The sequence below is a fragment of the Nilaparvata lugens genome, chromosome 4 (assembly GCF_014356525.2).
Source record: "Nilaparvata lugens isolate BPH chromosome 4, ASM1435652v1, whole genome shotgun sequence".
Classification (NCBI taxonomy): domain Eukaryota; kingdom Metazoa; phylum Arthropoda; class Insecta; order Hemiptera; family Delphacidae; genus Nilaparvata; species Nilaparvata lugens.
This window is the reverse complement of record NC_052507.1, coordinates 20,815,342-20,840,076: the sequence shown is the minus strand read 5'-3', so window position 1 is coordinate 20,840,076 and position 24,735 is coordinate 20,815,342. Positions and strand designations below refer to the sequence as shown.

At 33.4% G+C, this 24,735-nt stretch overlaps 1 protein-coding gene across 1 annotated transcript; it reads right to left on the bottom strand.

Annotated features, from left to right (window-relative positions):
• Window positions 1–6,169: 6,169 nt before the first annotated feature.
• LOC111058301 (aldo-keto reductase family 1 member A1-B) lies at window positions 6,170–24,733 on the bottom strand (the record flags this gene model as incomplete). The annotated part of the gene is made up of 6 exons (XM_039426914.1): window positions 24,483–24,733; window positions 22,064–22,231; window positions 17,219–17,419; window positions 11,071–11,321; window positions 7,786–7,945; window positions 6,170–6,334 (listed from the first exon to the last, which is right to left on the bottom strand). Coding segments are annotated over exons 1-6 (1,035 nt in total), but the record flags the coding sequence as incomplete, so codon positions are not given.
• Between the last annotated feature and the right edge of the window lie 2 nt (window positions 24,734–24,735).

Sequence of the window (24,735 nt, the reverse complement as noted above, 5' to 3'; positions counted from 1 at the left end):
TATGCTTTTATTCGACTGAACCAAAAGCATTTCCGATGTCGATATTTTCTAGGTTATACAACCAACAAGTTAACAATAACTTGGTAAATGTATTGTGTAACATTATTCATACACACAATATGACTGGTCCATGAGAGGTAGTAGGCCTATATTAAGCGCACCATGTGTCAAACTGCTTTCAATTCATCTTTGAATGGATACTCAGGATGATTTTCTATCCTGAAACAGAAATAATCAATTACAGTATTCGAAAAAGAGAAGCATACAAAATGCTTTCAGAAATTAAAAATAAAAAACCAAGTACCCGTTTTTAAATTGTTTATTTACGACATGATGACCGAAACATGCCGTAAATAAACAATTTAAAAAAAGTACTTGGATGTTTATTTTTATTTCTATGCAAGAGTAGCACTAACGAAAAAAAGATAAAATGCTTTCAGTTGCAAAAGAAATGTTGTAGAGATGGAAATTAATGAGAAACTGCATAAGTTCAAATGCTAATGATGAATAATTTTTATTAGGTAAACAAAAATCTAAAGTTAAATGCTGTGAACCGCCCCGATGAATTCTGCTACTGCATAAGTTCTAGCTGTTCCCTGCTAGACAACCCTGTTGTCAATATTTGCAGTAGCAGAAGTCTTCGGGGTGATTTACAGCATTTAACTTTGGATTTTCGTTCAATGTTAATAAACTTATGTTGTTTCGTATGGTACCGTACTCCGCACTAACAAAAAAACTCTAGAATAAAACAAGTGTTTTATATTTTGTAAAGGAAGCTTCTGAGAAATTAAAACCAAGAGTGATAAAAAAGTATTGGCATGTAGAAGATTTTCAATAGTTATTTGTATATCTAGAGTGAAAAGTACGACTTTTTCTCCCTGTGGGAAAAAGTTTGAAGCCCGAGGCGAAGCCAAGGGCAGCAATTTTCCTGAGGGAGAAAAAGTATTTTTCGCTCGTGATGTACACAACATTTTTCCTCCATCTACATTTTTTTATAGAAACTGCAAATAAAATCATTATAATAACTTACGTATTGGTGACAATGATTCCTAACAACATAACCTAAATCAGAGAAAACTCCTATAATTGTAAATAATTGTTTATAAAACTCCTCCTTGTAATTCTGTGCCTAAATCTAAAACCTAAAAACCGGTCGTCTGATTGGCACTGCCGATTGCGCTATCTATCAGCAAAAGTTGTAACAATTATATCAGCTGAGCAGCTACCAAAAATGGCTGACTCCAGATCACGCGGTTCAGATTTGAATTGCAGATCAAAAATATTTGTTGGCTGGTATTTTGAATAGAATAAAATATTTTAAAAATTGTATAAATTTTTATCATCTACTAATATTAAGAATATAATAATTATCATACAAACATATATTTCATGAGTTAATCAAATTTCTGGTTGTGGTATTGAATTCAGTTGACTCAATGATAGACACCTCTATTATGCTTTCTCATCTGAGCTTAGACCTTCTAACCTATTACAATCAGTGAACTCTATACTAACCTATAACGTTAATATAGAGTTCACTGATTACAATGAAGTTTCAAAATAGAGATGCTCCCCATGTTATTTAAATGGAGTCACTTTTACTCCCTAGGGAGTTTTTCTGTTTTTTACTACCGAGAGCGAAAAAGTGACACTTTAGTATTAGGTTTCAGGGAGTAAAGTAAGTACTTTAGACAGTAGGTGGAGGAAAAAATAATTATTGATAAAATATGAGGTACTTGCCCTTTAAAGAAAAGAAAATTTATAATCCTGCCTTTGTGTCCGATATCCAATTTTTCCATTTCGGACATCTCATCATCAGACAAGTTGAAATTGAATATCTGAAAAATAAATGAAAACTATGAGGTTTTGATTTAAGAAATAGATAAATAACTAATAGAATTATAATAAAATATAAATATTACATGGAATTACCTGAAATGTATATTTTAAATCAATTTTCAAATTGCATTTAATTAAAATAACCTAATTCAAATTAAAATTTATTTATCCTTAATGATAATAATTAGAAAGTTAAAAACTCAAAGTATAAAATACATTACTTAATAGTTAGATATACAGTAGGTATTATATAATATACAGGAGGGTATATGTATAAGGAGGGTCCCTGCAAGGTAGAAAAAACCTGTGCGCAGAGGCCGAGTGTTGAAAATTTATTACATAAAATTTTAGCTAAAAAGATTCTTAGATTGAAGATATACTCAAAGATTTCTATATTATAACAATGTAAAACTTTAATATTTGATATAATAATGCGTTAGTAAGAAAGAAAATATGAAGTTGTGCAGAATAAAGAATAGTTTTTTGAAATTGCACATAAATTTAATAGATAGAAAATTTAATTTTTATTGCATAAAAAAAAAATTAGTATGTTGAATGAAAAATTTATTATTATTATTTATTTATTTTTTTTTTTAAATGAATTGATGAATTGTTACATTTAATTTTCACATAAAATTTCAATAAATCAAAAAATGTTCATTTCTTTCACTATTGACGCGGTTGATTTTATTGATGCACATTTTTGAAAACAGTCCGTTAAGGCACTCAGTATGATTTTCATTAAGTGTGACTCCAATGTGATGACGTTAAGTGTTGGGCTGATCTGGATGCACGTAGTGTTGGGCTGATACTTGTAGTCGACTGCTGCATACCAAACTCGATACAGGTGACATCAGCACAGGCATCGGCGTTGATTTTGGTGTTGGCATCAGCATTGGCGCAGGCATTGGCGTAGCTATTGGCATTGGTGCAGCATTGGCGCAGATTTTGGCATTGGCGCAGGCATTGACATAGCTATTGGCATTGCGCAGGCATTGATATCAGCACAGGCATCGGCGTTGATTTTGGTGTTGGCATCAGCATTGGCACAGATTTTGGCATCAGCATTGACGCAGATATAGGCTTCGGCGCAGGCATCGGCGTAGATATTGGCGTTGGCATCAGCACAGGCGCAGGCATTGGCGTAGCTATTGGCATTGGTGCAGCATTGGCGCAGATTTTGGCATTTTGGCGTAGTTATTAGTGTAGGCCGCAGCGTAGATTTAGGCGTAGATATTGGCGTAGTTATGTCACACTAGTTGAAAATCACCCAAATGTTCTTAACACTCTTCATGGCGTTCACTTGTTGCTGATTTCGAGATTCACATGATAACTATTTCAATGTTAATGTCTGTGCTGTACCTGTTATCTTTAAATGCTTATAAACTAAAAGAAAAAAAATTGATTAGGCTATCAATACAATCTAATAACATAAAAATTATTTTTAAATATATATGAATTGAAATTTGTTAACATCTTATTATACAGTCAGCAATACATAATTGTGAAATTGGACATATCAATGATAAATTTAAAAAAATTCATTTTCATCTATTCACTGTTCAAATATCAAAATTTAATCCATTCTTCAAATAGAAATAGAATTTCATAACACCCTGTATCATTATCAAAATTGTAAAAAACATCAGATTATCACAACAAAAAATTTAATTTCAATACATATTTCAATAATTTCAGACAATTGGTCTTCTATTCACAATCATTTCATAATATATCTGCATTTCATTATCATTTAATATAACATTTCATTTATAGCATGTTCATTTCACATTTATGATTTATCATTCAAGGTTTCAAATTATTTAGTTTTAATTTTGTTCAAAAATTATATAAAAAGCAAATTATTTAATATTGTTAATCATCGTTTGTTGGATACTATAGTTTATTCGACTCTTCAATGTTCTAAACACAAACTACATTTCATGACAAAACTTTACTATCAATCATTAAACAAGAAACCATTCAAAACATCAATAATATTTTGCTTCAAAGGCAAACAATATTCATAATTAATCATCATTTTGCATCTATGGCAATCAACATAAGTAATCAACACAAAAAATATTATCTCATTACTGCCTCTCTAAGTCATAACCTCTGTTATTCCTTCTTTAGGCAATAATGGTTTCCATCTCAAAAAACAATCACATACCAGCAAAATTCTAATCAACAAACCCCACTAAAATTATACATACACTCCAGCATCCATTTCAAACGATAATCAATCATATCAAAATTATAGAACAAACAAATTTAAAAATTGAAAAAAAAATCAATCACAAAACTTATTTCAAATAATAATATAACAAACGTTTTAAATTGAACCATTATTTTTTTTTAATAATTTAAAATTTAAAGACTGTATAATAAGTATAAACATTTCAAGATTATAATACAAAGATGATCAAGATGAAATATGGGTAAATAAGTTCCCTAAAAAATACAAACAAGAGAAAAAGAAAACTGGGTAAATAAATTCCCTAAAACAACACACATTTCAAAATAAGTGATACATGATGAAAAAATATGTCACAAGCAAACAATTATTTACACTAAAATGGATAGATTTTAGAAAAGTTAAGTTTTATCAACAATTTAAAGATTAGGAAAATAAGCTACTATTTTAACTTCCAAAATTATTTCAGAAAAAATACAAATTTAAATGACTATGGACAAGATTGGTTAAGATATGCTTCATAGAAGAAATTTACTGAATATTACACAAAGACAGGAAAGAATCGAAAATTGAAAAGATTAAGGGCCAAGAAAATAGGCTACAGGAAAGAAAAAAGATACAATTATGGACTCTTACCATACGTAGTATTTACGGTCATTGCTATTCTGAATCCCGGCATGACACAGGATTCCTAATCATTGTGTGTTGGGGAATACCCTTTCATCATGTGACTCACTGTCATCATCTTGTAAATAAGCAACTTGAAACAACCTTTGAATACTAACACATCAATCGTGACTTTGCGTTTGTTTTCTTCAATAGCATGATTTTATTCATGGGTTCATTAGTTTCAACCAAGCAGTTTTGCCTACAAAAGTTCGTCATGTTCACTTGAGAATGCATTGCATACACCTTTTCAATTTTCAGTTGAAAGTTGAACTCATCAACTTGACTCAAAGCAAGATTCATTTTGTTTACATTTTTCCTAACCTCCACAGAAACCTGTCTCATGTAAACATTCACTTTACTTATAGTTTTCCTAACCTTCAATGTAGCAATATTACTTTCATGATAGTTGACTTTCAGTGAAGACAACTCCCTACCTACTTCTTCATTCAATTCTACTATCTCATTAGGATTGACTTTTTCAACAACAGTAACTAGGCCTACACTGTCAGAAACTTCAATGAGTTGATCTTGTATCTTAACATTACTATCTTCATTATTATCTTTCAATGTTTCGTGTGCATTTTTCAATAGAAGGTTTATACTAGCCTGCTCTAGTCTAATACTAGTACATTCTTGCTTCATCTCATCAACCTAGCATTAAACCTAGCATTTTGCTCATCAAACAGTTGTGTTAAGGCAGCTATTAACTCATCATCATTTTTAATATTTTTCATATTGTATGCCATTTTGCTAGTCTGCACAGATAATATATTCATTAGGACTTGATCTCTCTTGAACTGATTTCCCACTCAGCAACAAACCATTCATAACCTATCAAGATATCTATCCTACTAATAATTTTTATAACCAGGGATTTCATAGTGTACCATTTGGGACATATTTATTTTGTAATTCTGTGCCTAAATCTAAAACCTAAAAACCGGTCGTCTGATTGGCACTGCCGATTGCGCTATCTATCGGCAAAAGTTGTAACAATTATATCAGCTGAGCAGCTACCAAAAATGGCTGACTCCAGATCACGCGGTTCAGATTTGAATTGCAGATCAAAAATATTTGTGGGCTGGTATTTTGAATAGAATAAAATATTTTAAAAATTGTATAAATTTTTATCATCTACTAATATTAAGAATATAATAATTATCATACAAACATATATTTCATGAGTTAATCAAATTTCTGGTTGTGGTATTGAATTCAGTTGACTCAATGATAGACACCTCTATTATGCTTTCTCATCTGAGCTTAGACCTTCTAACCTATTACAATCAGTGAACTCTATACTAACCTATAACGTTAATATAGAGTTCACTGATTACAATGAAGTTTCAAAATAGAGATGCTCCCCATGTTATTTAAATGGAGTCACTTTTACTCCCTAGGGAGTTTTTCTGTTTTTTACTACCGAGAGCGAAAAAGTGACACTTTAGTATTAGGTTTCAGGGAGTAAAGTAAGTACTTTAGACAGTAGGTGGAGGAAAAAATAATTATTGATAAAATATGAGGTACTTGCCCTTTAAAGAAAAGAAAATTTATAATCCTGCCTTTGTGTCCGATATCCAATTTTTCCATTTCGGACATCTCATCATCAGACAAGTTGAAATTGAATATCTGAAAAATAAATGAAAACTATGAGGTTTTGATTTAAGAAATAGATAAATAACTAATAGAATTATAATAAAATATAAATATTACATGGAATTACCTGAAATGTATATTTTAAATCAATTTTCAAATTGCATTTAATTAAAATAACCTAATTCAAATTAAAATTTATTTATCCTTAATGATAATAATTAGAAAGTTAAAAACTCAAAGTATAAAATACATTACTTAATAGTTAGATATACAGTAGGTATTATATAATATACAGGAGGGTATATGTATAAGGAGGGTCCCTGCAAGGTAGAAAAAACCTGTGCGCAGAGGCCGAGTGTTGAAAATTTATTACATAAAATTTTAGCTAAAAAGATTCTTAGATTGAAGATATACTCAAAGATTTCTATATTATAACAATGTAAAACTTTAATATTTGATATAATAATGCGTTAGTAAGAAAGAAAATATGAAGTTGTGCAGAATAAAGAAGACTTGAAATGAAAACATGAAGATACAGTTAATGGGAATAGGAAAAGATAAATGCAGAGCTCGGTTAATGAGAGACATGACAGAGTTTAGATCGGTGCGGATCCAATTTTCTATGTTTTTTAACATGCCCAACCGGCCTGGATGTGATAAAATTTTGTGGAATACTATTAAAAATTCTATTACAATCAGCCTATACACATATTGTTTTCTGCAAGTGGATAGATCAGTTCGGGGACATTCTACTCTTACACGTCGGATATTGTATGGATTTGGGTGGGTGGTAAATGATTCTGAATTCTTATTAATGAATAGGATTAAGCTCTTAACATAAAGCTGTTTTAGAGTGAGAACGCTCATTTCTTGGAAAAGCTCGGCACTGGGATACAGCCAAGGCTTACCCAAGGCAGCTCTAAGAATATGTTTTTGGACAACATACATTTTATTGAAATGACAGTTGAAAGCCCCACCCCAAATCAAGATTCCATATTGGAGCACGGACTGTGCATAGGCAAAATATATCAATCTGATTATATTTTTATTATTTAATTTATTAATATTATGGAGTTTATGAATGATATGTTTCAGCTTTTGGAATATAATAATGAGAAATAACAATTTTTAATCATTATAATGATAATAGGCTAGGAAGTTTCAGATTTTCCCCTAAGTTTTATAATATATTCTATATTCAATGTTTGCTGAGCCTTCAATGGTGTGGCTCCACATACCATTCACATCATTCTTTATACATCCACAATATTCCCATACCGGTAGTTAAAGGGATAGTAATGTTACATATGTGGATCAGGGAATCAATTTTAATTTGATTACTGTATAGTGAGAAGGTGAAAATGTAAACCCACATGGACTTTCACACATATTTTCGCTAGAAAACTCGTATCTTATCAAGACTTTCACTTCCTCCTACAGAGAATATAGAAACATTTATTTATAGTCACTGTACTTCCTCCTACCTCAAAATTTTCCTTCAGACGAAGTGGACTGGTACTTTTTGGGATGACTGCAGCTCCCAGTTGCACAAGGTGTCGCAGGAGTATTTGAGCCGGCGATCTTTGATGCTTTTTGGACAGTTGCAGCACTGTTTCATTGCTCAACAGATCAGGGCAAGTGAATCTGTAAAACAAATCAGTATTCATTCATTGATTTATTCATATACATAAAAAAAATGCGTGAAAACAACACGCATTAGCCCAAAACTGCTTTAAACCTTAATTTAGAATACACAGTCTTAAGGCTATTGTACAGTGATAGTGATGATTACTTAATTCACACACAATTTTGAGCCAAAAGAAAATGTACCTAGGCCTACTAAAATTTTGAATTTACAGATCAGTTAATTTCTAAACACGAATCAAAACAAAAAACTTCCATCACAATTGTAAAAATTAAGTTTTGCCCTACTTGTGCTTCTACAACACATATTAATTTTCTAAAGGAAATAATTGAGAATTTTGTTTGAAGATTAATTTATTAAGAAGGAATAATGTGGTTATTCATCTTTATAGCATTCAATATCTACTTTCATAGCAGATTCCAGTGTTTGATTTTCACACAATGAACACAGATATTGTGGAATTTCTCCACATGAAGGCGAAATAAAACCTATATTGTCATTTCCACTTAGGGCCGGTTTCAGAGCTGGAGTCAGAAAATTGGCTTTCCGAAACGGGGCGTAGTCGCAGTTTTTATGATAATCTTTATTTTCTTAATGCTTTAATAGGAAATTTTTCCCTTGACGGAATGAAACATTATCCTATATATCCTATATAATTCAAATAATATGTAACTTAACAATATTTTTTCTTCATTTTATTTGGTGTTCAATTATCTAGTTTTTTCGAAATTTAATTTAATCGTGGACTACGACTACGCCCCGTTTCAGAAGCAAATTTTCTGACTCCAGCTGATTAAAGTCTAGAACTTGGCTAAATCCCAAGCTCTGAAACCGGCCCTTAATTTATTAGAGCCTATCAAGTTTCAATGCACTTCAAGGCAGACATCATCATCATCAGTGGTATTTTTTTGGTGAGCCTCACCACAAAGACCACTGATGATGCATTAAATTCAAAAAATATTTCTAAATTGAATCAAATTAACAATCCAGAAGGGAGAAGGCTGAGCGGACGTTCGCTCAAGTGCTGGATGGAGGATGTGGAAGACGATATGAGGAAGCTGGGTGTCAAAGGTTGGAGAAATTAGGCAGCCGATGGAGATGAGTGGAGAAGGCGTTTCGGAGTAGATGAAGGCCTTGAATGGGCCGCAAATAGCGCCAAGGAGTAGCAGTAGTAATGAGAAAAATATTTACTCACTACATAATATAGGTAGGTACGTATACAGACTTCTGTGCCAAGAACACGCGCATATCACTTTTCATCAGCTGACGCTATGCTTATTATATCTGTATCTTACTGTTTCTGTGCATATACAGATATGCTGAAATAGTATAAGCTGATGAAAAGTGAAATGCGCGTGTTCGTAGCGCATAAATCTGTATGCACTTTAATATATCGTGAACTATTGAAAAAAACAATACTCAGAAATGCAAGCCGTTTGCCTTCCAGTATAAGAATAAACTCACTACAGGCCTTTAATTAAATGCAATGAATGGTGTTTCGCTAATTACGATAAAAACGCTATTACGCGGATGTATCGCTTATTTGGTAAGAACAAATCTAATAAACTGATATTGCTTTATAGTGACTCAGTAAAAAATTGAATAAACGAAATCTATAAATACAATAAAATAATGATTAATTATTTTTATTCTATAAAAAGCTCATAAAAAATATTCATAAATATGAAGAAAAGTTATTTTTTTGTCACTCTATTGTTATACTACAATAATATTATTATTTTCACTGTAATGAAATGTTTATGTGAATTTGAAGAGTTGTTTTCTAATTGTGGAAGGTCACGTATATATAAAGGTGCGTACAGACTTTCGCTCTGCTCCGAAACCGAACGTCACTCGAGCAGAGCGATTGATGATCGAACGCGAGAGTGGAACGCGAGAAGAGCTAACATCTCCCGTTCATGATCGATGCGAGTGCAGCGCGGGGGCGAAGCGATTGCGGAACGAGGGCGAAGCGTGCGTGGAGCGGGTTGGAGGCGCGTATATCTGTACGCCGTTTAACGGCTAAGAAATTCAATGTGTGCAATTCAGTATGAGTATAATTATTTGCTTCAATTATACTCATGAGAACATATGAATATATATATATATAATATATATATATATATATATATATATATAATATATATATATATATATATATATATATAATATATATATATATATATATATGTGTGTGTGTGTGTGTGTGTGTGAGTGTGTGTGTGTGTGTGTGTGTGTGTGTGTGTGCGTGCGCGCGTGCGTTTACACGATATATCATCTCCAAATTAACGGAATGACTTGAAATTTGGAACTTAAGGTCCCTTCACTATAAGGATCCAACACAACAATTTCAAATGCAGTTCAAGATGGCGGCTAAAATGGTGAAAATGTTGTCAAAAACAGAGTTTTTCGCGATTTTCTCGAAAACGGCTTCAACCATTTTGATCAAATTTATACCTAAAATTGTCATTGATGAGATCTATCAACTGCCTAGAGTCCCATATCTGTAAAAATTCCAGGAGCTCCGCCCCAACTACGCAAAGTTTGATGTTAGATTCCCAATTATTAGGATTCAGAAACAATTTAAACAAAAAATTCCAAGTGGAAAAGATTGAGAATGGAAATCTCTACAATTAATGTTCTGTAACATTTTCACCTAAAATTGAAAATAAGCTCGAAATTCGAGAAAATGTGATTGTTCAATTGCAAACTGTTGGCAACTGTTGATTCTATTGAATCATTCACTATAAAGAGATAGCAGACCTCGTGTGTCTCCAGTGTTATTTTCCTGTCACCAGCTGGTTCAGATCTTTGAATAGTAGACTTGAGATGCGCGTGAACACTAGTGTCAGGTGATTAATTTTCATAACGACAAGGAAAGTTGTGTGAGTGCTGAGTGCACCACACCAGATTTTTTCTTACAATGTGGAGCGCTTTTGGACGCCACGTCCATCTTCAACACATGGATTTTTTAGTATGAAAATATTAACTTTAAAAAAAAATAGATTAAAAATATGCTGTTTCAAATTAATAAATATTCAATTTGAGAATAAAATAAGTCAAAGTATTCAGCACCAGCAAGCTATTTTAGAATTTACAAGATAGTTGGTTTGAATCTGCTTACTCAAGTTGATATTTGGATTTGAAGTGTTGTTTGGAGCCAGGCGACCCGAGAGGCGAGAAAGCGGTGAGCGCAATGTTCTTGCTGACACACACGTCTCTCATCTGCTGCTGCTGCAGGGCTGCATGCATCTCCAGCTGCAGGCAAGCGGGCGCTACGCTCGCCTCATTGCACAGACGCTCCACTTGTCGCTGGTTGAAGTTGGAAATGCCGATTGAATGCACTCTGCCCTCACTCACCTGTTTCTCCATTTCCTGTGCTAATTTATACTCATATTATCAAGGGTTTAAAAAAGTCCTGCTTTAATCATATGAGCCGTGTTTATGAATGATTATCAAGACTGCCTTAACGAAGCAGATTTTGGTTACTTTCTTGTAGTTCAGACACTGTTACTTGTAAATATTTGAAAAACCATTACTTTTCTTGGAGAATTGAGGAATGCATTTCACTCCTGAGAAGGAGCTTCATCAGCCTGACACCAGGGGCGCTTTCTTACTATGGGTTGGACTGCGTGAAAATATTGCATTTTATTTGATGTTTATTTGGTTATTTATTAAATTGGATTTGTCATTTTTGAGGTGTTTAAAAATTGTGTATTGTTCAAATGTGTTGAGTCTCTGGCTTTTTTGAAGAATGTGTAGTATTTGAATATCTTTTTGTATGTTTTTGTGAGTGTGTCCTGTGGCTATTAAATGTTCTGCATATGTGGATTCTGAATTTGATTTTAATGTTTTTATGTGTTCATTGTATCTTATTTTGAAGCTACGACCGGTCTGTCCAATATAGAATTTTGGGAATAGAATTTTAGAATTTTATGTATTGCATTTTATTTTATAAATCCCTGTTTTTTCATATCTTTGTTCAAATTGTGAGCTGCCTATAAAACTCAACTAAAAATACGGAAAATAGACAGCTCACAATTTGAAAAACAAAAATATGAAAAAACTGGGATTTATAAACTAAAATGCAATACATTCCCAAAATTCTAAATTTGACAGACCGGTAGTAGCTTCAAAATAAGATACAATGAACACATATAAAAGTATTGATATCAAATTCAGAATCCACATATGCAGAACATTCAATAGCCACAGGACACACTCACAAAAACATACAAAAATATATTGAAATACTACACATTCTTCAATAAAGCCACAGACCTAACACACTTGAAGAATATAAAATTTTTAAACACCTCAAAAATGACAAATCCAATTTAATAAATGACCAAATAAACTTCAAATCAAATGCAATATTTTCACATATTTTGGCCACACAGTCCAACCTATAGTAAGCAAGCACCCCTGATGTCAGGCTGAAGAAGTTCCTCCTCAGGAGTAAAATGTATTCTTCAATAGTCCAAGAAACGTAAGTGTTTTTTCAAATATTTACAAGTAACAAAGTGCTTGTAGTTTTTAATTAATAGGTTTGATAAGTTTCTTTTGTGTTTTATACTTTTCCATTGAAAGTATGGATAGTTGATTAAAATTTTTTTTTTTTTTGAAGGGATGGATTCAAGGCTCCAAGAATTCAAAGAACCCCACATGTCAACCAAGCTTATTGTGTTTCCAAGTAGTATGTTAGTTAGGCAAACCAATACCTGTGTCCTTTACAAGAACCAGGAGTTTTTCCCTATTCTAACATACATCCCATTCATCACCTGGTTTCTTGTCGCAATCCAGTGTGATATGCTTGGCAGTCTCTTCAGACTGGTTAGTCCTCGTGACCTACATGAGTTCCACTCCTGGCCTTCTTTGAAGGTCCTTCCGCTGAGGAAGGGGCAGCCAAGTTGCCTCCAGGGCACCTGGCCACCCTTGACTCAGCCTCTTGACCCTTCTTCTTTTTGCCCCTCCAAAACGTTGCATTGTGAGAAGCCTCACCTCTCCCAAGAAGTTTTGCCTGAATGGCCGCCCTTCTTTGAGCAGTGGTGAGGTTTGGTCTCTCCACTCGTGATCTAAATGAGTTCCACTCCTGGCCTCTTGACCCACATTTATGTCTGGAGTTTCACCCATCTCTGGTATCTTGGGTTTTTATTTTTGCCCCTCCAAAACTGTCCTGATGGGGCAGATCCCGTGGATTTGAATGCAAGGCAACTTCTGGAGTTGCCTTGGGGTCCAAGCAGGGATAATGTGGGTGAATTCTGGTTTTCAACACATTCTTGATTATGATGTTAGACTCAAAGCTCCCCCAACCCACAGGGGGCGAAAGTATCCCCCACAGGGGGTGATTAAAATATAAAGTACCTATCTATAATAATACACAGACAAATAAGAATAAATGTGTGAATGTTCTCATACTTTTGACAAAAATTTCAAATTAGGTATAAGTTTTATTTTTACAGGTTTCAATTCGAAAAAGGTGTTATCAATTCACACAACAAGTACACACCAACTCTATAGGTCAGGTGACAGTTAACCATATATGGCCTTATATAAATAGAGGAAGTAGGATATACATCTATATAAAAATCGATTTATGATAGAAAATGTTGAATGAATCTCAAAATTTGTTGGGTTTTCAAACAGATCGATTGACAGTTTATATAATTATATATATTTAAACAGGATACACACGACACAGATAGATTAAAAACACTTAAAAACTTACATTTAAACAAAATTTTTCGGGAGCTGGGCCCGCTTTGTTCATTAAACAGGAAGTGAAGTGGTGCAGCTGTTTGATTGACAAAGGGGGCCCAGCTCCCAAAAATTCTCATTTAAATGTAAGTTTTTAATCTATCCATTTCATGTATATCCTGTTAAAATTTATATTATAAAACTTTGAAGTGTTTTCCGTTATGTGATATATATATATATATAATTATAATAAAATGTTGGTCAGTTGGAAGGGTTGTGTTTCTTAGGATATCTATGAAGTGTGTATCCTGTTTATATATATATATATATATATATATATATATATATATATTATATATATATATATATTATATATATATATATTATATATATATAATATATATATATATATATATCTATATATATATATATATATTATATATATATAATAAATATAAAAAATATCGACTCTGGAGTCGATAGTTTCAAATCTGTTGGCAAGGCTGAATTTTAAGGTTCCTGTCTTCAATAATCGTAATCGGCAAGAGTTCTCAATCTGTAAATGTAACACGGTTGGTCATTATTACTCACCAATGAATCGTATTCCTCATATATATTCCTCTGCTGTGATGGTCAGGTGGATCTCTTCTCCTTGTCTAAATGGAGCTTCAAGAGAAAAATGTCTCCATTCTTCAATTGAAGAGTAATATAGACCTGTTGTTCTTAATTTACTCTGGTTCACAATGGCCTTTTCTTTGTTCTCTCCATGGTCACCCTTTTTCCACTAACTAACTTTTAATATTTTTTTCCACTATCTTCCCTTTTGATCCCTTTTCTCTAGTTCTTTTATCACTTCTCTTAGAACCATATGTAATACGTAGGTTATATGTTGTTATTTTATGTGGTTATGATTGATCTTATTGAATAATCATAATTCAAATTGTATCATTTACCTTTAACATTGTTCTTTTCTTTCTCAGAGTAGCTATTATACTATTTTTCTTTTCTGTTTTTCACATGTACCATTTTAAACATTCTCTTTTATTACTTTTCTAGTATTTATATATATCTATTTTTTTTGTAATAATTTTTAATAATGTATTCCTGTATTCATGAGTGCGTTTGTGGGCTGTTATGCCTGTTGCACTCCTAGATTTTTGTAAGAATAAATAAATAAATAAATAAATAAATAAATATATATATATATATAATATATATATATATATATATATATATATATATATAAACATATACACACTTCATAGATATCCTAAGAAACACAACCCTTCCAACTGACCAACAACTCCTTCTTGTTACCATTGATGTAGCCTCCCTCTACACTTCCATCCCCCATTCTGAAGGCTTAAAATCCCTTGAGCATTTCCTTTCCTCACGTCTCACACCCTCCACCCCTTCAACCTCCTCCCTAGTAAACCTTGCCAAATTGGTGCTCACAAGCAATGCCTTCAGGTTTGAAGATAAATATTATCTTCAAACCCAGGGTACAGCCATGGGCACCAGGATGGCACCATCCTATGCAAACCTATTCATGGGCCTCCTTGAACAAGATTTCCTTTCCAAACAAACCCTATCCCCCTTGATATGGCTCCATTCCATTGACTACAAATTCCTCATATGGCCTCATGGACATGATACCCTCTCCCACTTCCTCAATCAACTCAACTCCAACTACTCTGCCTCCTTCACCTGGAATGTTTCTGAGTCCTCCATCAACTTCCTAGATGTCAATGTAATCCTTTCCAACTCCAATACCTTATCTACCAAATCCACCCACACTCAACAGTTCCTACACTTTGAGAGTTGCCATCCCTACCACATCAAAAGATCCCTCCCATGTTCCCTCTCAATACGACGCCAAAAAATTGCAGCAATCCCCACCATCTTGACCAGTACCTCAAAAAACTCCACCAATCCCTCCTGAAATGTAACTATCCTGAAAGGTTGTTACAGAAACAAATCTCCTCCAAAACTGGCACTAATCTAACCACAAAAAATTCCCAAATCCCACAAACTCCAAAGCTCTGTACCACCTACTTCCCTGGAATTGAAAACCTCAAACCTGTCCTTAAAGATCTGTTCCATGTCGTCTCTTCCAATCCCTCTACCAAACACCTTTTCCAGCAACCACCCACCCTCATTTATAAGCAACCTCCCAACCTCAAGAAAATTCTCAGTAAAAACAAATCACTCACCTCTGATGAAATCCCAACTCCACCTGGTACCCTACCTTGCAAACGCCCCCGCTGTAAAACCTGTCCTATCACTGATTCTTCCATCTCCTTTACCAGTCCTATCACCAACTACACCCACCAAATCCATCAATCCAGTAATTTCATCTCCAAAAATTGCATCTACCTCCTTTCCTGCAACTTCTGTCCTGCCTTCTACATAGGTGAAACCACCACTGCCCTGAACCTCTGGATCAACAATCACAGGGCTTCCTTTAAAAATAATACTTCCCTACCCATCCCTACCCATGGCTCTGAGCACAACAAGAACTTTGACCAATGCTTCAAAGTGAAAGTCCTTGCCACCCTCTCTCCCACAACCCCCTCCATAGATGTCAAGACTAAAGAATTGGCTTTTATTTGGGTGCTTGGAGCTGCTTCCAGTCCTGGTCTCAACAGACAGCAATAGTACCATACCTACCAACTGTTTAATTAAATTGAAATGAATTTCATCATATCATAATAAATTTCACAGCTATCAAATATATATTAAATGTTCAATAAAAATGAAAAATAAATTTCATTCAAGTTCAATTCTACAATTCCTTTTCCCAATTTTAATCTAATTCTTTTTTGATTTCTAATTTTAAATCTCCTCTTTTCTATCAATTCATAAGCTACACCTTTCCTTATTCATAACCCACTCAAATCTTAAACATCCCGTTTGTAACCGCCCCCTAAATACCCCATAATGTCCCCTGAATCTGTACCCTTTTTCTCTCCATCCGTCTGCACTGCGTAATCTGTGGTCTCTGCTGCTACAATTGACTCTCCGTGCGTACTCTGTGGTCACACGACCGTGAGATTTCAAACTGCAGTCTGCTCGGTTGAGGAAGGAAACTCAGTTTCCGAAAATTTCCCCCCATTTCTAATGTAAGTTTTTAAGTGTTTTCAATCTATTTATGTCTTATGTCTCCTGTTTTAATTCATATTACAAACTTTAAAGTGTCTTCTGTTATGCGATATATAGGCTATATATATATATATATATATAATATATATATATATATATATATATATATATATATATATATATAACAATAAATTGTGTTTTGTTAACATGTCAAACTTATCCAATAAGTGACCTTCTCATGGCAGCTATACACAAACCACGAAGCAGGTGATGTTTTGTGAAATGCATTCATAGCAATTTTATTTATTTAATTATGCATAATTACTCGTATTGTAACCTTTCCCCACAAAAAATAACAATAATAAAAAAACTATCATATCTGCCTATAGCGTATCTTTTATGTTGGTCAGATCAAATGAGAGAAAATGTATGTTTGGATAAATGAATAGCCCAATAATGATTGATGAGCTTACCCTCCAAACGGCTAAGTGATCGGACTGCTCCAATAGGACAGTTCCATCCTCAGCCAAGGCAGGCGCATCCCCAGCCTCATTTGCTTTCATTGTGAAAGGCATGTGAACTAGATACAGATCGACGTAGCTCAGTCCAAGATCGTTCAAAGACTTTTGCAAATACACAGCCACATCGCTTGGTCGATTAGCATAATGAGGAAGCTGCGAAACAAAATTGCGTGTGAGTAGATGAAAAAATATCTGAAGTATAGCATATTTAATTACTGGTATAGTCTATACTATATTAAAAATCACTAACATAGAATAAATTAAATTGAAAATAAAATTGAACTCTAATCTGCCTTTGAATAATACAAAAGTTGAATACAATATTATGGTTTCAGAATTATACTATACTAGCCGTCAGGCTCGCTTCGCTCGCCATATCCGTCTAGCCAGGGGGCTCCGCGTATCTTTGGAAATTTTTCCAAATCCGTGCGCCACTAAAGGGCCAACTGAACATACCTACCAAATTTGAACGTTTTTGGTCCGGTAGACAGTGGCGTAACGTACACCCCCGCTAGGGGGCCCGGGCTAGGGCCCGGATAATATGTAGGCTAATATAGGTTTTCTGGAAAAATAAAATTACCCGGTCTAGGGGGCCCGGGTTAGGGCCCGAAATGATAATTATGTATTGCATACTTTAAAAAGAAAAATTAAATAATCATGGAAGTAACTTTTGATGAATAAGCAGAAGTTTTATTGTGGAAAATGACAGGTTTCATTCATTGTGAAAGAAGAAATATGCAATAGAACAATGTTATCAGTCTGGTTATAAATTAATATCAAGAGAACACGAGTAGAAAATATTGAATAAGGCAAGAAAGAAAAACAATCATTGTTCAAATCTACTCGTAATAATAATATAGTTCCATTGACAGAGCTTCAATATTTGTGTGCTGGTAGTGAGCTTATTGAAAAATTAGGAATGTTGTTTGTTTACAAATCATTAAAATTTATACATCCGGTGAGACAATCCAGACTGAGACTATTCAAACCACTTACTTATAGATAAGATTTAGGTACTTCTTTTCTCTCTGATTCAAACAAAGATTGTCAGAATGATTCTAAAGTAGATGGTTATCTTTATTTACTATCTTTAAGTAAGCATTGGATGAAATAAATTATTTTCCCATTTAATTTCTGAATATATACCATATAGTGTGGCAGGGGCGCCGTGAATATAAAATACCTTATAATAGCTTGAATATTATAATATTAAATAATAATAGCTTCTAATTTATTTGACAGAATTATAATGAAGCCCTACAATCATTTGAGTGGAGCTCAAAAACGAAAAAAAAGAGGGAACTCGAAAAACAGTGCAATAAAAGTATTAAACTTGATTCATTTTTTAGTTTGAATAATAATTCAGTGAAAACAGAGACTATAGTCCAGTCAAGGAAAGGTTATAGAGGGAAAAGTTTGGAAGACAATTTTCGACCCCGCAGTTCTGTTTAGGGTAGTAAGGAGGTAAACATATCAAAAGTCCCCACCCCTACCCATGGGGCTAAGGGGTTGGGGGTGGTTCAAAGGTACCATTTTTAAACACTAAAGCTGCTGCAACAGTTGTAGAGAAATACGTAAAAGTGTGAAATTATACATCAAATTGAAGAGATTCAAAGCTCTATAAGCTCATAATCAGCATGGATTTTTCCGGTCGATGTTAAAAAAGTTTAAGAGCAAAAATATATAAAAATTGGAGGCATACCGTTTTTTTCAAAAATGATAAATCAAATCAAATCTTTATTTGTCCCAAAAACATAATTACAATGACAAAAATGGTTATAAATGAAAAAAGTAAAGTACAATATAAAATGAAAAAGAAAAATAGCATTAATAGGGTTATACATAACTATATTAAAAACGGGAAGTCCCTGCAAGGTTCGAGGAACCTGAGCGCAGAGGCCGAGTGATCAATGCTTAACAGTACAAGAAAATAATAATGGGATATTATTAAGAAATAGGGAAAAGAAAAAGTGAGTGAGGAAGGGAAGAGAAAGAGCAGAGTGAAGGCATAGGGGAAAGTAAAGAATAGTTGAAAATTACATAAAAAACATGAGAAGTCTTTATACTAAGCTATGAGGAAATTACATTGCCAAAATTACATTGTTCGAGATTATCCATGTATGAATTTCAATTAGCAGTTTTCTATTTAATTTACTAGTGATAAAATGGTTAGGAATAACATTGATGAGCTTTTATACCTGATATAAAAATTGTTTTCTACAAATTGATAAAATAGTATCTGTAATTTGATACATCCTCAAGAGCGGATATCTCGAAGACTAGAAAAGATATAGAATACATTGTGAGATGAATATTGTAGGAAATTATGTAAGCTTTAATTTTGTATATAATAGTTATGTCGGTAAAATATACAGTTTCCGAGTTATATGCGAGAAACCGAAAAATGGTACCTTTGAACCACCCCCAACCCCTTAGCACAAGGGCTAGGGGTGGGGACTTTTGATATGTTTACCTCCTTACTACCCTAAACAGAACTGCGGGGTCGAAAATTGTCTTCCAAACTTTTCCCTCTATAACCTCTTTTGAGCATTCATTGCTAGTGCAGACTACTAGTGCAGTGCGTGAATCTTTAAATGATGATAAAAACGAAAATAACGATTCTGATATAAGTGAATTTCGCGAATTTCCCAATGATAACAAAAACGAAAATAAGGAATCGATCGCTGGCTCGTCTAAAGAAATTAGATATAGAAATTAACGAATCAGATTGTAATAGGCCTGATAATAATTGTGAATTATTCAACGTCAATAACGATTACTTGACCGATCGAGAATATTTTCCTCACATTATTGAAAATGATAAACTTGGAGAAATAATTGTCAGTCAAGTTCCTTGCCAACCCAAGGGCCCATTTCCTTGCGATCTCCATCAAGACCAAGAAAATAGGCATTTTTCGACGAGCTACTACGAAAACCTCACTAGGACTGTTATGTCTTTAAGAAGAGATTAGTTATGCTATTCACAGAAAGGTGACTATGTGTACTGCCATCCATGTTGGCTGTTTGCTGACCGAACGTCTCCGTTTTATCATAATAATTGGGTTAAAGGAGTTAGGGATTGGAGGGGCTTGACTAAAAAAATGAAAGATCACGAAAGTAGCTCTTCTCATATTGATGCCAGCGTAAGTTTAAATGCATGGATGAAGCGCACCAAAATTGATGATTATTTTGAAAGTAAAATCGATAGAGGTGCCCGGAATTTTTTTTTGCGGGGGGGTCCGGTTTGGAAACGTTACGCCACTGCCGGTAGATTTTTAGTTCCGCGAGTGAGTCAGTCAGTGAGTGCCATTTCGCTTTTATATATATAGATAGTGAGGTCCACGTTAAGATGGCAGTGGAGAAAGATAGGAGAACGTTGCCGATCCTCTGTCTTCTCCATGCCTTCTATAGACGGTAGCTGATACAGGTTTATTGATGTAATATTGACTGTTCGTTCTCGTTTAAAATGATAAGCTTAAATTATATTTTATTAAGCAAGAAATTATACTTTTCAAAAAATTCATAATGAATTTTCATAATTGAGATGAACTATTTTGTTAATTAATTTTTAATTCTACATTGTTAAAAGACAATCTGGCAACAGAGCAAAGCGAGAAAGAGATAGCGCTATCCGCTTTGTTGAATGATAGACAAGGATAGCAATACCTACCATTGCAAATCAAATACACTTCCATTATAAAGTGAACCTCACTATAGCAGCAATTTTTCATAGACGCTGCCAGTTTACACTTATTCTAAGTATATACATTCTATAATACAGAATGTAAGAGTTACCGTACTCAATAATATCTGCTGCCATAAAAATAAATTTCTTCCAAGGTTTTCAATCTAACATGAGCTATTGGTAAATAACTAATTTTTATGCTTCACGTGGTTTACTCTTACAATATTACAGTACTTCATTTACAACTTTTTACTTCTCAAGTATGGACGCGTTTCAAGACACTGGGCCCATCTTCGGGGGTTCAAAGATGAGTACCGTAGCCTACTCGAGAAGTAGTAAGGTACAGACCTACTCCTTGCCTTCTGAAGATGAGATCCAGTGTCATGAAACGCGCCCAGAATTGACAAAAAAGATGAAGAAGACTCAACAAATTGAAGATGAAGAAGTACCGTACTATAGTAAAAGTAAACACAGTAAACAGTAAAGTTGAAATAAAATTATTTTAGGAATTCAATGTAATAAGTAGGCTATATGGCAAAAGGAACTCAAGACAGTGATTACCAACGGTAGCCTATTCCCCACAGTACTAATCGAGTTTTGAAATTAGGCTACCGTACCGGTATTTTCTTGTGTGCTTCCAATTTTTTATCTTACATTTTAGAAGTATTTTTCATGGTAGGCCTATACGCCGTACGTACCGTATATAGATAAAGTAGAATAATAATTCATTATACACGTATGTAGGCTAATCAGAGTAGGCTACAGTACCTATTTATGCTAACATTTTTTTCATGATTAAGTGCATGTTCCAGTCAATTAAAACTTTCTGCATCAAGACTTAAAAGCTTTGTCAAATACGGCACACAGTAGCCTAATTATACCGAAGGTATCAGTAGCTTATAAAAAATTATTTTCATCCAGAATAATACAATAATAGCCTACTCCAGGCCTACGGTACCGTACTGTTTCATATTTTTCAATGTGTTACCGTATTAAAAAAAATTACCATAAGATCTAAACATGACAACAAAATAAAAATTAACTTTATAAATATAATATAAATTAAAACTAGTATTCATATCTAAATTATAATAAACAATACTATTGATAACCTTAGTTGTGATAAAGATATCTTCTCTTCTATTGCCTTCTTGTTTTAACCATTCTTGAAGAGCTTCTCCAATAGCTGCCTCATTCTTATAGTTATAAGCAGTGTCAATGTGCCTGTAGCCTATTTCAAGTGCACTTAGTACGGCATCCCTAACAACCTCAGGTGTTGCCTGTAAAAATAAAGAAAATATTTCAAATACCGTACGGTATTGTTCTCTGTAGATAATTTAAGAAAATAATAATGTAGCCTATTCTGTTCTTGAAAAAGAAACTTCAAAGATAAGGAAAACAAAAATTATAAATTAAATTTAAGTTGGCAATATAAGTATATTTATAATGTACATAATAATAATAAATAAACCGGTATAAATGCCTCATGCCCATTTTGAACTACTGCTGGTAGCTGACAATTTTAACATAACATGTCATTCTTATCCACCACACATCAACATAGCAATTCAAACCTCAAAAGTCTTTATATTTGGATTTATCATTTTATAATAATTGCGGTACCGTATTGAATACCTTAATATTAGGTATTACATTTGATTATTACTGCTGCATTATAGCATGTAATATATTTTTCAAGACTATAAAAACACTGCATTATAGTACCGTAAGATGAGGTGAATAGCAACAGGCAGGTGAATAGCAACAAAACTAGGGAAAAACTTTCAATCCGTTCCTTTTTGCACATGCGTATCTAATATCAGTTCTTTTTATATTGAGAAGTCACTCTAGTATCTTGGCGCTATTTTCAAACAAGTTTTGCTATCCAGAGTGGCCAACATAAGGAATAAAAAAATAAACAAGGTGACTATGATTTTATATAAAAAAATTTATGCTCCAAAACTTCACATGTACCAAAAAAGTGTATGAAATATCAATATCAATGGAATTTTTCTTTTTAAACTGCATTTTTTACGCAAAAACACGTTTTTTAATCTTGAAAATATTTCAATTCTACAATTAATTATATTTTCCTACAGTTACGTTGAAAAGTGGCCATTGCTGCACTGATTACAGAACGCAAAGAATCACTTTTCCGCTCTAGTGCGGGAAAAATTTTTCTGCACTCCAGATTTGCAACATGGCAACGCAAAATACTTAGTAGGTTATATGGAGCAACAGTGCAGCAAAATCAAAATGAAGTTGGTAACAGTGACTGCTGTGGCTGCTATAGTGAGCAGAGGTGCAACCAAGCACAACGCGCTAATTATTAGTATGGATATTATAACCAAGGACAACATTTTTATTCAATTTGACAATAAATTAAGGTTTTTATCAATAATAAAATTACACAGAAAAACATTCGATGCATTTCAGGCAATTTTACCCATAATTACCCACTTTTCATATTCAATGGTAACTGTAGGAAAACTTAATGTGAAATACGCGCGCAAAGTTCCTCTGCTGCACTCAAGAAACCATTCCGCCCTCGCCTACGGCTCGGGCGTAAACGTTTCTTTCGGTGCAGCAAACTGTCACTTTGCGCACTAGTTGCACAAATAACTATTTTTTCTCTGATACAACCTCTTTGGAATCGTCGAATGGGGTGAATAGCAACAGCAACTTTTGAACAACAGTGCCAATTTAGGTTATGTTGTCAACCGATTCTGTCTGCTTTCATTTAGTATTTCGACAACTGTTTACTATTTTATTTATGTTATTTTAAAATCAAATTGTGATAGTTGGGGTTTTTAAAATGCCCCGAGTGTATAAACCTGTTCCTGGAACGAAACTGTACAAAAAATATGATGAAAATATGATGTTAGCTGCAATCAAAGACATCGAGCAAGGCAAAAGCTACAGAGAAGTGGGGAAAAAATTTAATTTGGACCATACTGTGTTGTATAAATATCATAAAAAAATTAAAAATAAAGAAACAATTAAACCAAAAGGAGGGCAAACAGTGCTGAGTGCTGCATTTAAATTTAATTCAAACTTATTTTATTAATTACAAATTGAACCAATCTTATCAGATTAATCAAAATAATTAAAGATAAATATTTCTATAAAGCGAAATATTGTTTCTATTCACCCCATAAATGGTTTTAAAGCAACAGAATGCATATTATCAAGGTAAGACATACGGTGTTGCTATTCACACCAACTGGCAGGTGAACAGCAACAGGCATGTTTTTCATGTTTTTTTAATAACTGATATTTTATTTCTCAATTATTGATGCTGATATTGAATCTACAGCACAAGATTAAACTTTAATCATGATAGAAACATTTTTAACTATCAGTATTCTTCAGTTATTAACATGGAAACATACAAAACTGTTGCTATTCACCCCATTTTACGGTACAATAATGCTATTTATGCTACCTATATATATATATGCTACCTATTCTACCATCTGAAGGGTAGAATTTTTTCCATATTTTAATAAATTATTATGAAATGCAACTTACCTGCCATGTTCCAAGACCAAGTACTGGCATTGAATAGCCGCTAGAGAGAGAAATCTTATCCATAACTCTGAACAATGATTTAAATGCCATACAAATTTACGGTAATATTTTGCACCATTGCATTCTAATGCCAGAGTAAATGTTATAATTTGCAGTGGTATCTTCAAGGGATTTTTTAAAATGAAGAAAATAACAGAGCTCCTTTATTCAAACGATTTCTCATCCAACTGTCTATCTACACAGCTGATTTTTG